The 16769-nt window shown below is 39.4% G+C and overlaps 1 protein-coding gene across 3 annotated transcripts in view; it reads left to right on the top strand.

Annotated features, from left to right (window-relative positions):
- Nucleotides 1–16769, top strand: part of GRM5 (glutamate metabotropic receptor 5) — a 554896-nt gene that overhangs the window by 487728 nt on the left and 50399 nt on the right. For all 3 annotated transcript variants that reach the window (XM_037841016.1, XM_037841014.1, XM_037841015.1), the window contains exon 8: nucleotides 2671–3610. In XM_037841016.1, the coding sequence (XP_037696944.1) occupies nucleotides 2671–3610 (940 nt within the window). The remainder of the gene's footprint in view (nucleotides 1–2670; nucleotides 3611–16769) is intronic.

Raw genomic sequence — 16769 nt, 5'->3', positions numbered from 1 at the left:
GCTTCATATACCACATAATATGTTTCGTATATTAGTAATTACTATGAGCATTAAGAGCTCATGACCTTGTTGGGGAAATAGCCCTCTATAAAATTAACTACAGTGAATAAGAAATTTCATTGTCATATTGGTGCTATAAATAAAGTGTTTGGGAACAATAAAGATAAGAATTATTAATTCTTCCTGTTATAGGCGAGTCTCTACAAGGAGCAAATTTCTAAATATTAATTTATACCCTATGGTCTGCTAAAGTCTCAGAGGTTGACTTCTAACACATAAGCAACATATAAGAACACTGATGCCTAAAAATATGAATATAGGTATATTCATTAGCAGTGACAAAAGTTTTTGCTTATAATTCATGAAATTAGATAAAATAACTGGACATTCTAAACAAAATAATTTTTAAGTTAAAAGCACTTCATTCCAATATTAGAAGCACAGATTTTAGAATAAAAATACATTTTCCTATGTATTTTTGTAAAGTGTGCTGAGGATCCAAGGCTAACTCACAAATCCTATTAAACCCATACTAAATTTAACTATAATATGAATTGTACTATCTGAAATCCAAAAGCACAAGACTGGCAGAGAAGAAAGAAGGGGAATAAAGAAGAATGCTTCCTTTCCTTTCTAAAACAGAGCTGTTCTTAGACATATTTTGAAATACCTATGCCTTTTTTTGCTACCATTACATTACTGTTATCTCCTCTACCTCCCAGTAACTCTCAATATTCAAAGGCACTTAATGTGACACCTTTGATCATGGAATATGGCAAAGTAACAGGAAGACCTTATTCCATATATCAGTTAGCATTTGGTTTGTTTGGTTGCATATAAGAGAAAAAATAGTACCTTAAACAAGATAGATGTGAATGAATATAGTATATAATATATAGCTCATCAGTGGTTCCAGGGTTCCCAGTGACTTGGGCTTGATCTGTTTCTCTCTTCCAAAACCCAGAGCATGTCTTTGTTGTTAAGGTAACTTCACAGTCCAAGACAACTGCAGGGGTTCCAGCTATCAAGCTTATATTCCAGGCAACAGAAGGAAAAAGCAGGAAAGGGCAAAAAGCATTCTCTTTAAGCTGTCACTTACTTTTCAGGAGTCTTCTGCTTATTTTTTATTGGCTAAAACTTAGTAATATGGCACACCTGACTGCTAAGGTGGCTCAAAAATGTAGTATTTTAGCTGCATCTTTTATCATCCCCAAATGAAACTGGGGATCTGTTGCCGAGGATAAAGGGGAGAATAGGTGTTCGTAGGGAATTTGTAAGTTATATCACATCCCTCAAATGTCCAGTGCTCCAGATTGCCTACCTCTTTTTCAAGTCGATAAGTGAAGCCATCTCAATTCTATTTGAGAGAAAAAAATTAAACTGACAGGAAGGATCCTCCTGGAGCAGTGGTTCTCAACTCTGACTGCACATTAAAATCATTTGGAGGGCCTTAAAAAATCTTGATAGGAAGGCCAACTAAATCAAAATCTCTGGTTGTGAGACCCAGGCCACAGTATTTCCTTTTCATACCTCTAAGTGATTACAGTGTACAGCCAAGTTTGAAAACCATTACCCTAATGAAATTTAAAAAGATGACAGGTAACCCAAATGATGCTATATTTTGTCACTTTCTTCTTGCTGGATAATCAAGTGAGATTTAAAAAAAAAAAAAAAACTGCAAGTCATGTATAGAGAATAATTTTTGGAAGTGGTGTATCTTCCCATCATTTTAAGATTCTCTGAAAATCCCAACTTTTCATCACAATGGATTCCAGGACAGCACAGGTGGATTCGGTGTTTGCTGTTCTTAAATCTTTACCTCTTACACATCCCACATCCATTCAAACACCCTCTAATGCCCCTAAATAATTCTCAAATCTGTCCAATCCTTTTCATTTGTCCACTTTCATTCTAGGACAACCTAGCATTGTCTCAATTCCACTTCTGTGATTGTCCCATAACTGTTTTTTCTGCATCCAGTTTTGCCTTCATCGTATCCAATTTCCACACAGCAACCAAAGGAATGTTTATAACACACACACACACACAAATCTAATCCTGTTATTCCTCTAGTTCACATAGATCCTTCCAGTAACTTCACATTGAACTAAGGCTAAGCACCAAACCTCTTATCTAAGACTCCCTGCAGGATCCCTCAGCTGCTTACCTCCCAGGCTCGTCTTAGGACACTCATCAGACTAATGGACAGTGTCCTCCAACACTCCAAATTCCTTCCTTAGAGTTAGCCTCTGTTTGCCAAATGCACTGCACCCCAAATACAACCAAAGAACACGTTCACTATTTTGCTAATTTCTATTTAAGGATGACTTCCTTGCTCTCACAGATTGGTCAGGATTCATCTTAAACTTTTTAATGTCTTTTATCACAGTTATAAGCAATTGTTTAAAATTCCCTTCCATGCCCTCTCCCCAGATTATTTTTTATGAAGGCAGAGAACACATTCCTCATTATTTTGTTTTCAGAACCTAGAACTACTATCACAGAGTGTGCATTTGATAAATATAAAGATAAATACTTTATGAATAAATAGATGAATGCATGAGTAGTATGGAAGCTAAGATTAGAAAGAAAGATGGGAGACAAACTGAAATGGTCAGAAGCAGTAAACCTTTCTTTCTTCTTTTTCAATATGTGTCTGTGTCTTTGCAGGTTGTGATTTGATCCCAGTGCAGTATCTTCGCTGGGGTGACCCTGAGCCCATTGCAGCTGTGGTGTTTGCCTGCCTTGGCCTGCTGGCTACCCTGTTTGTTACTGTGGTCTTCATCATTTACCGTGACACACCAGTAGTGAAGTCCTCTAGCAGGGAACTCTGCTACATTATCCTTGCTGGCATCTGCCTGGGCTACTTATGTACCTTCTGCCTCATTGCAAAGCCCAAACAGATATATTGCTACCTTCAGAGAATTGGCATTGGTCTCTCCCCAGCCATGAGCTACTCAGCCCTGGTAACCAAGACTAACCGTATTGCCAGGATCCTGGCTGGCAGCAAGAAGAAGATCTGTACCAAAAAGCCCAGATTCATGAGTGCCTGTGCCCAGCTAGTGATTGCTTTCATTCTCATATGCATCCAATTGGGCATCATCGTTGCCCTCTTCATAATGGAGCCCCCTGATATAATGCATGACTACCCAAGCATCCGGGAAGTCTACCTGATTTGCAACACCACCAACCTAGGAGTTGTCACTCCTCTCGGATACAATGGATTGTTGATTCTAAGCTGCACCTTCTATGCGTTCAAGACCAGAAATGTTCCAGCTAATTTCAATGAGGCCAAGTATATCGCCTTCACAATGTATACCACCTGCATTATATGGCTGGCCTTTGTGCCAATCTACTTTGGCAGCAACTACAAAATCATCACCATGTGTTTTTCGGTCAGCCTCAGTGCCACTGTGGCGCTGGGTTGCATGTTTGTGCCAAAGGTGTACATCATCCTGGCCAAACCAGAGAGAAACGTGCGCAGCGCCTTCACCACGTCCACTGTAGTGCGCATGCATGTGGGGGATGGCAAGTCCTCCTCTGCAGCCAGCAGGTCCAGCAGCCTCGTCAACCTATGGAAGAGGAGGGGCTCCTCTGGGGAAACCCTAAGGTAAAAGTAGTGGCAGCTTTGTGGGGCACTGGCCCCTGTAGCTGAAGCAATAGCATTTACTTCCTGGGTCTTTTAAACAGAAGAGATCTGAATGTTTTTTGTAAGGCTCATTGGATGTGGGCGCATTTACTTAGGCCAGGGCTAGAAGCATGGAGTTGAGATCTCTGATAAAGCAAGCAGTTATAGCAAAAGGGGAGTGAGGTTAGGACAGTATGGGGAGCACAGTTAAGTTGCTGACCCAAGGCAAGGACCTGGAGCTCCAGAGGGGACAAAGTTACATTGTGAATTAATACTAATTTATGATAAAAGAGAAGAGGGGATTATTATTAACAGGGGCCTATACTAAGAGGAGAGTGCCAAGAGCTCTGTGCATCTCACTGCATGAGCATGTGCCTGAACCTTTTTCAAGCACAGAAGTGCGATTGATTGCCTGTCCCATTGAGACAGGGGAAGGCAGAATTTATGTTTTAGTTCTTAATAAACAAGTTGAACTCTTTGGGCAATATCTAAGTAACTGAATGGGTCAAGATAGTGGCCTTGCATATAATCTTTTTAAACCACCAGCCAGTTCCCCATTTCTCTGTTGCTCATAGTCCCATTCTACCCCCAGTTCAGTATCAGAGATACTAGATATTAGACAAGTGTCATCTGAAAAGAATCTGGTGCCAAATGGCCAATGACTTTTCCCCATGTGAGAGCCTTCCTTATGTGATAAATTACGCTGAAGCCCTTCACAAGGCAATGAGATCATCTTACCATTGACTTGGGAAACAAATCCTGGGTTATTAAAAAGGCTCTATAGATTATTGACTAGGAAATAAGGACCTCCACTATTTAAGAAACGCATATCAAAAGAGCTAGTCAGGGTATCAGCCCTGCTAAGACTATGGAGATTTGGCAGTTTACCTACTGGCTAGACAAATAAATGAGAGAGCAAAATCTTTCAAAATCATTCAAATATCTAAATACTATTGCTTGCATTATTCACCTATACCTTTGTTGGCCTGCATGAAAATCCTACTTTTCTATCAGTCCTACTTCAAAGCATGAATTATGGTGATGATAAAGATAGTGCATCTACCGATATTTGAAAAGGATTCACAGGATACTTGGAGTTTTCCTCATAGCCCAATTCATTTGCATTATTAGCTTGTGTCTGCCACTTTCATTGATTTTCTAATTCCTTTATACTCTTCCCATGCCCACTGTTCAGCATAGTCAACAGAATTGTAAACTTTTGGGCAAAGAAACTGGTTTTTACTTCTTCAATAAATCTTGGCAGTGTTGTGGCCTGTACACAGAAAGTCCTTCCATACATCTCAGCTGCTGGCATATTTTCCAAAAGTCTTCTTGATTCCTGCCTAAAACATTCTTTTTCTAAAACTTCTGCAAGATCAGCTTTTCATTCGGACTAAGAATATTGATTTTTCAAAATTTTATTTTGTCAACCAAACACTTTCTTTGAACAAAATCTTCTAGGGAAGCCTGATATAAAAAAAGAGCTTGAAAGAGGGAAAGAATCATGAGTCTGTGCCTTAGCACCCAAACACTCATTAGGGTAGGCTCCTCAGAGAGACAGCATGGAGCAAAGGTCAAAAGCACTGGATTTGTAGTCAGGTTCTCCTGAGTTCAAATCTTAGCACTGCCACTTTATCTCTCTGAGTTTTATTTCCCTCATCTGTCAAATCAGAATCATATTACCTACCTCATAGGAGTGAAAAGAGTTGAACAGATAAACTATGGAAAGGACAGATATATAATAGATACTTCCTTGAAGTGAGCAGAGTGTAGAGCCAGACGGTACTGGGATTGGATGTTTGCAGCATCACTGTACAGCTGGGTAACATTGGGCAAGTTGTTTAGCCTCCCTGTTCCTCAGTTTCTCCCTCTAATAAGTAGAGATAATGTTATGATACACGTGTCTCATAGCATGATTGCAAGGATTAAATGATTTAATACATGCAAAGTGTCTGCCGCATGGTAAGCGCTTCTTAGGTGTTTGCTATTATCATTAACTTAATTACAGATTTCAGTCCTTTTCCACTCTTGAAAGTCTCTGTGCCTGTATGCAACCAGAACAATCATAATAACAAAGAGAGCATCATAAAAGGCAGTACAGATCTACAGCCACATTGATTATATGGCCTGGGTTTTCCAGGGCAGCTCCATCTTCCATCTTCCCGCTCCTTGCCAGCCTATATAGCATACCCTGTGTCTCAGTTTAAGTAGGGTAAGCTCCTTGGGGTGCAAGTCTTCTCTGCCTTGTTCGTCACTGTGCCCCAAGTACCCATAAGTACTTTAAAGAGTGTTTGAGACATAGAAGACACTTGATAATCATTCGTTGGTTTATTTGCTGAATGAATGAATTTGGGAATATAGTGATGTGGTACTTGCTTGTCTTCAAGTATGCATACTGCTACCCCCAGTGGCCTACCAACTTTCAGAAGATTAAGCCTATAGTGATCTGTATTACAAAAGCCCCTGCATGCAAATGGTTGTAGGTTTCTTATTCCATCCATTGATCTCATGCTTTGCTATAATTCTGTTGTTCCCCAAGTAAAAGTATCATGATTTTCAACTATTTCATTTCTACTTTAGTGAACAAAAGTACAAGAAAATCAACAAAATTTACTGATAGTGCCAATAGGAAACGGCAATTCTTAGGATTTTACGGCATATTTTAACCTGTTTTCCCCACAGGACCATGTGATTTTTGATGATTGATTTTACAATCAGATATTTGGATATATGAATCTCATGAGGGTAAAAAGGAATCATTGGCAATTGTTGGTTATTCTTTTTGCAGTCTTGGCAAATCTTGGTCTGATTTTGTCATCATAGCTGAGATAGGCTGTAGCCTGATTATTATATAGAGATTTCTTTTTAGGTATCACCTAGAATATTCATTGTGAAACATGCTTTCTATATAGAGAAGAAGAAAGGGCAGAGAAAACTATAATTTCCTTACCTCATGTACATTACACACCTGCTCCTCCTTTTAAGCCATAATCCAAAGAGAGAAATTATATCCAAACTTAATTTCCTTTCCTCTGTGCCTTCCATGAGTCCCTAAGTTGAATGTTTCTTCTTTTGTGATCCAAAATCAAGATTTTTAGAACACTAGTATAGTATTTATTACAGAGTGCATGCAGCACATACTTACATATGCATGGATTTAACTCCCCTTTTTGTTTGTAATTTTTGGAAGCGCAGTGTACCCATCACACTGGCACTCAAATAACAGGAACTGCTGAACTCGGTTGCTCTAATCTTTTCTTACTGTATTCTGAGTTACTGCCATTAATTATGCTTCTCAGGCTTGAACTTTGGAATGTGCCAATAAGCACATCTTTTGGGACCTAGGATAGTCTTAAATGGGTAACTTAAGTTTCTGGATATAGGTAATTGGAGAGAAGCAGCTTCTATGCTGGGCCCAGCCTGGTTCTGCTCTCTTACATCTGCTGTGCAGAAAAGCAGGCTGCTGTATACCTGCCCTGGGTCTGAGCACTGTTTCTGGAAGAAGTCAATGCATGTCCCTTCCTCATCTCAAGGAAGACAGCAAGGAATATTCATTTTAAGTGGGAGACTATTTGGACACTTTTAGTGAAGAAATTAATAATATCTCCTAATGTTATACTAGCTGTGTTTCCAAAATTCCAAAAGTTAGTACATACTCTTGGAGAGTGTGTCTAGAGAGACAGTAGATGAAAATACAGCATGCTAGTTTGTGGTGCTGGCTTTGCAGCCACACCTACAGTCAAATCCAGTTGCGTGACCTTGAACAAGGTGTGTAAGTCTGTTTCCTCAGCTGTAAGATGGCAGATACTAATTCGTGTTGTGAGGAATAAATCAGATAATATATGTTAAGTGCTTAGTACCAGCAAGGCAGGCATTCAAGAAATGGAAGATAAACCTTTTAGAATTGGGTTCAGCTGCAGGTAACAGAAATCCTGACTTTCAGAGGTTTAAACTATTTGTTTGTGTTTCATTTTTCTTGTATTACAAGAAATAGGAGGTGGACTATTACTAGTGTGGCTCAGAGGCTCAGTGATGCAACAGCCATCATTCTCTTGACCTTGTACTAATGATGGCAGGCTAGCCATCATAAATTCATGCATTACATGCTTTTATGAGGGAAAACAAAAGCCTTATCAGAATCCCAGCATGATTGCCCTTATGTCTCATTGGCCAAAGATGTCTCACCTGGCTACTGCTAACTGCAAGATAATATGGGAAAGCGTGCATTCAGCTTTTCCAGTCTCTATAATAGTGACCTAAAGGGAAAAGAGAGTGTCAGATGTTTATTGGGTAAATCAGTGAATACTGTCTGCCACAGAAAGTGGTAGTACCTAGTGGTAATAGTGTTAAGGTTTGCTAATGCTACCATTATGCAAAATACCAGAAATGGATTGGCTTTTATAAAGGGGGTTTATTTGGTTACAGAGTTACAGTCTTAAGGCCATAAAGTGTCCAAGGTAAGGCATCAACAATAGGGTACTTTCACTAGAGAAAGGCTATTGGCATCCAGAAAACCTCTGTTAGCTGGGAAGGCACGTGGCTGGCATCTGCTTGCTCCAATGTTGTGTTTCAAAATGGCGTTCTCCAAAATGTTGCTCTTGGGGCATTTTGTCCTCTCTTAGCTGCAATTCCTCTTCAAAATGTCACTCTCAGTTGCTCTGAGGCCCTTCTGCCTGTGAATTCCTTTATATGACTCCAGTGATCCAATTAATACCCATCCTGAATGGTTGAGGTAACACCTCCATGGAAATAATCCAATCAAACGTTTCACTCATAATTGATGGAGTCACATCTCCATGGAAATATTCAATCAAAGGGTTCCAATCTAATCAACACTAATATGTCTGCCCCCGCAAGATTGCATCAAAGAACATGGCATTTTGGGGGACATAATACATCCAAACTGGCACAGGTAATAAAAGAAATGAGGAGAATGGAATAGGGGAGAGGAGGAGAGAGTGAGGAAGAAGAGGAGGAGGAGAAGCACAAAGTAAAAAATTGGAAAATCAGTTGGAAATTAGGGAAGTCCCCAAAAATAGTTCATCTCTTACTTACCTACTGCATTCTACCACCTTATTGTTTCATTTATCTATTATCATTATTAAAACATCTCTAAATCTCACCAAACATTGCACATTTAAGCAATCATCATTCCCATTTTTTAGTTGGTGATGCAAGGTCCAACATGTTTAGAAGATTTGCCCGTGATCTCATGACTAGTAAGATGCGGCTAGGTTTTAACTCAGTCTTTAGCAATGGTGGCCCCAGAACTGAGTGTTTCCCAGAGTATATTCTTTGAAAAATTAGTTCCACTAATTGTTCCATTCAAAAGAGGTTATGTAGTCAAAGGAGTTTGGAAAACTCTACCAAATCTATTCCTTTCTTGGAGATAACACTGACAAGTCTTGCAATGTAGAAAACCAATCATTTCATTTGTTAACTCTTTCCCTAAAATTTCCCATGCTTCTTGAACACAGGACCATTTTTCCAAGTAATGGTCTTAACACTCTGAAGAAGTGATGTTCTAATGGGCACCCTTTGGAAACAACATCCTAGCCAAAAAAAGAAGGTCTGTTTCAGGATCCTGAAGAGGAGTGCCTGTCTTTAATGAGAAGGGGGCCTAATGCAGCCAATTTTCACCTCTGGCAATAGAGAGAACGTCACTTTGACTTTCACCAGCAGTTTTCTGGATGTTAAATAGGTTCACCCTAGAACACAAAGAAAAACAGTTCCCAGAGTCAGTTGTTCAATTCACTGAAATAGCAAGGGGAGATTTTTATTTAAATGGGAGTGAGTCACTATAGATTTTTTTACAGAGAAACATGCTATTTATGCCATCAATGTATAGAGGTCCCTGTGATTAACATTTTGGTTCTAGACACTAATTTCCAGTGCAACGTGGTGCAGCTTCAAATCATTGTCAAGCAGATAATGCCAGGCTTCCGTTTAAGGCCTTCACTTCAGATGCAAATTGACAAATGGATACAAAACTAGTTCTGACCTAAATAAAGCATTGAATCCAATGAGTTTAAAGTTTTGGTTCTACAGGATTCAGAATTTCCAGAGACATCGGGCCAGGATTCTAAATTGCAGTGAGCCCTTCAAGGCTAAATTAATGATGAAGACCAATAACTCAATATCATAATTTTCCTCTGAAGGTAAGCCCCATACCTCCAGGAATTCTAGTCAGATGGCAGAACAATTAGTGTTGCCTCTACCTTAGCTTTAGAATTTTAGAAACTATCATTTGCCACTTTTGTTTTAATTAGCTAATTAACTCTGTTTTAATTAACATTGTCATTAGGGCCCACTTAGGCTGTCTGCTAAAGCAACTAGCCCTTCCACCTCCTTTGCCAAAGTTGTAATTTGCCGGAAAAATTGGTTCTCTTGTGTGACTTCCAAAATACCCCAACTATTACAGAGTGTTGATGATTTCTAATTGCTTATCTCATTAAGAAGTTATTAGTCTAGATGAAATGATGGCCATGCTTGTTCTCCCTCTTTAGAATCCCTTTCCTCTTCCTTCTATCTCTCCAGATACGATTCATCCTCCAAGGACCAAATTCCTCAGTGAAATCCTATCAGATGGAAACATCTCAGAGTTTCCAACATCTGGAATACTGGAGCATTTATTGTCTGTAGCATACATTTAGCACACTTTCCTCTTTTAGTATTCATTTGCATTTACTGAGGGCTGAGCATTGCCAGGCACCAAGCTAGGCCCCGGGGATATGGGGATTAATTTATCGTGTATATATGCAATATTTTTACAATTGGACTATTCACTGTTGTCTTAAAAGCATTTATATCTCCCTCCATGCCTAGCATGGTGCTTGACATGTGTCAGTGCTCAGTAACTGCTATAGGTTGATGGGATTGATTAAGAATGTGGTGGGTTGCAGCTCACAGCACTCACACTGCTTTCACATTGAAAAATACTCTTCACTGTATTGTCTTGATTGCCCAGATTTTATCTGCTGATGCTTTGTCCTAAAATTATAAGAAGAAAAACTCTTTCTTAAAATAAAAAATAATTATAATAATGTCTCCTGAGGGAGACAGAATTAGAAACTAATTTAATGAATTGATATTGTGCCTTGATAGGAGTCTACAGGAGAACAGAGAAACAAATTCTACCTGTGTGGATCTATAAAACCTTCCCAAAGGAACCAATTCAAACAAGGGTGACTATCTAAATACCCTAATCCTTGTTTAGAAGCCTTAGGAGTTCTTCCCCGGCTAGCATAGGATAAAGCCAAACTTTCTTTGCCTGGCAGGAAAGGCCCCTGGTGATATGACTCCTTCTCACCCAACCAGGCTCACATCTAGACGCTCCCTACCTGACTCTCCACCACTTACACTTTCCTTACTTTTTGGCTTTTAGTGTGGCAGCCACTTGTATAGGAAATGCAATCACCACACACACACACACTTAACCAACTCATACTCATCTTAGATATTGCTTCAGCTAGAAAGCTGTCCTGACCCTCTAAGAATGTATTAGTCCCTCACCCTATACGATCAAAATGACCCATGTGCTTACCACTACTAGAGCATTTTTTCATCCTGTGTTATAATTACCAGCTTAATTATAAGACTCCTTTCCAAACATACACACTTTACCAGAAATTTCCTAAGGACAGGGACCATGTCTTATTTTCTGTCTCACTGGCACCTGCACAGTGCTAGACACACAGTCAGCACTTGAAATGTTTATTAAATGAATAAATGAATGAATGAATGGATGGATGGATAAGTGATTAATGATGTGTGAGCTTCACCAGTGTTTGCTAGTGATTAAAAAAAAGGCTGAAGATTGGGGATAATTTTATTTATTGAGCCCTTGTTATGGGCCAGACGATGCTCTAAACCCCTTACATTTATTAGCTATTTTAATTCTCAAAACAATCTTTGGGGCAGGCATTCTTGTTTTCTCCATTTTACATATCAGGAAACAGAGGCAAGCTGAGGCTCATTTACTCATTCAAACCCATACAAGAATTAAATAGAAGAGGCATGACTAGAATAAAGGCAGCCCTTACACACGGTAGCCTGAACTGAGAAAAACTGTGATTGAATATATGTGTGACTCTCTCCCCCAAGGAGTTTCTCTGAAAACTGCTCCCTGGATCTTTATTGCACTGTACTTTGTTGACCCAGTCATACCCTCAACTGAGCCTGATTTGTTTTTTTTGTTTTTTTTGTTTTTTTTGTCTGTATAAATAAAGTACATAGAGGCCACTGAGATAAAATTCTAACTTTAAAGACTTTCTGGAATCTTCTACTTAGTGAAGATTTTCTAATATCTATATAGATTTTGTTTGTGAGAATAAAATCTGGCTCATTTTTACTATTAATTATATTTTATTAATGTTTATCATTTTATTGTAACTTTAGGAATTTTTGCAGGAATTATGAGGATTTACACTACTTTGTAGTATACTACTTTTTTTTTTTTTGGTATATCTATTCTTACGTGAAATCTCATGAAATATGCAAGGAATGTTGGCATTTTCCACATTGGTTCACTCCAGTTTAATTCAGGCAGTAATTTTAGAGCAACCACTATATAACAGGTGCATCGCTGAGTTCTGGGAGAATAAAGATAAATGAGACACAGACCCTGCCATTTGTGGAAGCTCACAAAGTACTGGGGAAGACCAACCCAAACACAAACAATTTGTGTAGTGTATGAAGTCATAAAGGCACAGGGAAGTCAGAGGTCACTAAAGAGAGTGCTGTGGCCAATATGAAAGTTCTAAGAAGACGCCTGAGTTGAATTACAAAGGATGACTCAGTGAGGCAGGTGAAAACATGGGCTATGCTGCTCCAGATAACGTGCACAATGGCCCAAAGGTGTGAAACAACATGGCAGGTGCAGGGAATTACTGTGTGTAAAATGTGCATCAGCTTGTGACAGGAAATGAGGCTGGAGAGCTGATACAGAATAGAGAAAAGAGGAGTCTGCATTGTGTCTCTTAAGGCTTAGCCTTGAGGAGATCTCAGCCATTTCCTTTCAGTAGCCTTTTCTCCCGATGTAACACCTGCTTTAGATATCCAATGCCCTCATACTCATAGATACCCTCCCCCAACTTAAACTTATTGCCTCCCCATCCCATCCCCAGTTGAAACTTACTTGTCCTCTACCCTTTTCCTTTCTGCTAGAAAACAGATACATTAATTTGTGCTCTTTTGTGACAATGATTATTAGTGGCTTATTTCATTCCCCATGCAGCACTTATTGAGCACTATCACAGGTACTATGCTAACTACTTTTACAGATATTATCTCATTGGGTCTTCACACAGTATTTTATAATAGAAAATATTTTCCTCAATCCCCAGAGAAGATAAAAAGTAACTGAGGCATATAAAGTTCAAAACACCTCTCGTGCATAACTGGTAAGTGGTGGAACAAAGATTTGGAATTCATACCCAACTCTCTATGTGTACAAAGTCCATTATCATTCCAGTATTTCCTTTCCAATCAATTCCCTTTCTCAACCACATATCTTTTTTTGTTGTTGAGAAATAAGGTCACTTTGAATATATATCTGCCATGTAAGTATTTTGAAACTGAAATTTCACTTCCAAAAACGGGCCCTAATGGTGACCTTTCGGAGGGAGATACAGGCAAACCAGTCAAGGGGGAATCATGGAACAAGGTAGCCTCTCAATGCCCCTCACATTATGACTGAGCTGAAGCAGTGTGGTACAGGGAAATGAACCTTGTCAACACAGACACAGATTCTAATCCTGGCTCTGGCACTTTCCAGCTGGAACCTTAAACAAACGCTTAGACTCTCAGGGCCTCTGGAAAGTGAGGGTGATAATATTCATTCAACAGGGTCATTGTGTGCATAATACAGAGTATACCTATGGTCCGTGCCTAGGAGATGTGTTTCCTTTCTTTCTAATCATGGGATCATCTCAGTTCACATACTCCCTATATAAAGTCCTGGCAATCTAATAGTAGAGGTTGTGCCATGACATCATTCTTCAATAAAGTTATTGTAATGGAAATATTCAGCTTTCAGAATCTTGCCTGCATTACTAGTAAGTCATTGGTATATCCTGAGGGTCCTTGACCCTCCAAATTTCCTTTATATTCTTAGGTTAGGAAGGTTTTGTTAAAGTGCCTGTTGGAGAAGTCATGCTTTTTAAGGTGGTTTGTGGGTTTTAGCCATTTCTCTCTTTCCTGTTGTGGTTTTGGCAGTGCATTTTTATTTCTTCAAGGGAAAAAAAAAAATGTGATTTTTAATTTGGCCCAGAACATGTGGTCCGTCTTTACCTAATTATGTAGAAAATAAATTGCTAATCACTGTGGGAATATTTTATGCATAACCTAATATGAAACTCTCTTTGGTAAGGCCAGTGTGTGCTCACTTGGTGTATTTATGTTTAGACACACACAAAAAAGGCAATTAAAGGGAAATTGTCACAGCATCTCTCATGTGCACAAGCTTGCTGCCTGGCCTTGCTCTCTGGCTTTGCATCTGCACTCTCTGCATGGCAGAGCTGCCAGAGAACGAACGTGACTGCCCCTCTGCTGAGTTAAAATGACACAGCCAAAAGTGCAGACTAATAATGTTGTTTTCTCTTATTTGTTATTCAGATAGTTTGAGAGAAAAAAGAGAGACCATGGCTTGGTAAACAAACAGATTTGTCACTGACCCTGCTCTTCTGAAACAAACAATAACCAAAAAGCAAAGCACGGTAATACGATGAAGCTCTCAGTGAAAATATGAATAATTACAATCAGAATTTGTTAAGCAGGTCCCAATCATGTATAAGACACTATTCTATGTTTTTTGCATATTATTATCTAATGAAATAAATTTCCCCAATCTCAGAATTTCCAATTCAATAGACCTGGGATAGGGCCAGAAAATTTGCACCTCTGACATGCTCCCAGATAATGCTGATGCTTCTGGTCTAGGGAACACTCTTCGAGAACCACGTATTTACATAAACAATAACTGTGTGAATTAGATACAGTTATTAACCATGGTTTTCAAATGAGACAACTGAAGCTTACAGAGGTTAAGTCACTTGTCTAAGATCTCCCAACTTGTAAGAGACAGGGTGGAATTCAACCCCAAGTTTGTCTGAATCCAACGCCGCCTTCTTTCCTTGTTGACATGACATATGCTGTCAATAGGATGTATCAGGTAGGTAACTGCCCCCTCAAGCAATTCTTTCCTCTTTCTGTTTGCCCCATGGTAGGACTTTTACTCTGTGGGCTCATTAAACTCCAGGGCATTGTCTGCCCACCCGAGGGTAAGATAATGACACTGTTATTAAAAGAGAAATATTATTGGGTGGGTTTTAATCATACTTTCCACTCTCTGCCAATCTGGCGAATTCCAAAAGGTGATGCTAAAATATTCATCCAGCTTTTCTCCTTCTGGATCAGAACATACCCTTTTGCCTCCCTGAGAAAACCAATATCCAACTCAGGATACCAGTTCTCATTCTTCTTCGCTCAGGTCCAATTAAACAGCTATATCAGGGGCAGATTGGAGGGAAGGCATAGTTAACCAACAGGGAATGTTAAAAGACCTTGGGTTTTAAGTTGTCTAGAATCTCAGTGTGTGGTCACCATATGTTCCAGTTTGCTAATGCTGCCTTTATGCAAAATACCAGAAATGGATTGGCTTTTATAAAGGGGGTTTATTTGGTTACAAAGTTACAGTCTTATGGCCATGCAAATGTCCAAATGCATCAACTGTAGGGTACCTTCAGTGGAGAACATCGATGGCATCTGGAAAACTTCTGTTAGCTGGGAAGGCATGTGGCTGGCATCTGCTTCTCCCAGGTTGCATTTCAAAATAGCATTCTCCAAAATGTCAGTATCAGCTTTCAACAGCCATCTTCAAAATGTCTCTCTAAGCTGCAGCAGAGAGCTCTTTCTGTCTGTGTGCTCTTATAGGACTCCAGTGATTTAATTAAGACCCACACTGAATGGGTGGGGCCACACCTCCATGGAAATAATCTAATCAACAGGTCACACCCTAATCAAAGATGTCACTCACAGTTGTCCATGGAAACACTCAATCAAAAAGTTCCAACCTAATCAACACTAATATGTCTGCACCCGCAAGACTGCATTAAAGAACATGGCTTTTTCTGGGGAAGATAATATATCCAAACTGGCACACCATATAATACTGCCATAAAAGCAAAAATAAATAAATAAATAAATAAATAAATAAATAAAACAACAGAGAAACCATATTCAATCTTAGATCGGCATGAGTAGAGCAGGGGAGGTACTATTCTGGACATGATGGGAAAGTCGAGTACATTTCTGAGATACTCATAAGAGGCAAATGCACAAATTGGATTTAGATCAAATAGATGATGAGGGTAGTAAAGAGTCTAAAAACAAGTCCTGTGAGATAGTCTCTAAAGAACTGAGGATTTTGCTTAGAGAAGTAAAAACACAAGATGGGACTCCCTTCAGATATGTAAAGGACTGCCAGGTAAACATGAGAAGTATCGGAAGTCATCTAGCATCAGAAGATAAAAACACAAGGGCAGGGAGTAGTGTTAGGGAGGCACACTGGACCCATCAGAAGAAGGGCCTTCTAACATTTGGAGCTGCCTCAGCAAGAGTTGGGCTCCTCAGCAGAGAATGAGAACCCTGCTCTCCCAGGACCAGAGACACCAGTCAGGACTGCTATAGAAGGAAGTTTTAGTTGAGATCCTCCAAGGCCACTGTACATCTGGGTTCAAAGATGACCACATCCTGACCTCTGGGACCAGTGAACATGTTACATTACAGGGCAAGGGAATATTAATGTTGCAAATAGAATTAAGTAATTAAGGTTGCTACTTGGCTGATCATAAAATAAGGTGATTATCCTGGATTTTCCAGCTGGGCCCAATGTAATCACAAGGGTTCTTTAAATGTGGAAGAAAGTCAGAGTTAGTCAGAGTGATAGGATGTAGGAAAGGCTCAACTGGCCATTGCTGGTTTTGAAGATGAAATAGAGTCCTGAGCCACAGAAGGTAGCCAGTCTCTGGAAGCTGAAAAAGGCAAGGAACATAGCCCTACTGTCATCTTGATTTTAGCCCAGTGAGAATCATTTCACACTTCTGACCTCCAGAAATGTGATACAATATATTTGTGTTATTAT

This window comes from Choloepus didactylus, chromosome 6 (genome assembly GCF_015220235.1).
Source record: "Choloepus didactylus isolate mChoDid1 chromosome 6, mChoDid1.pri, whole genome shotgun sequence".
NCBI lineage: Eukaryota > Metazoa > Chordata > Mammalia > Pilosa > Megalonychidae > Choloepus > Choloepus didactylus.
This window is presented reverse-complemented; position numbering and strand designations above follow the sequence as displayed.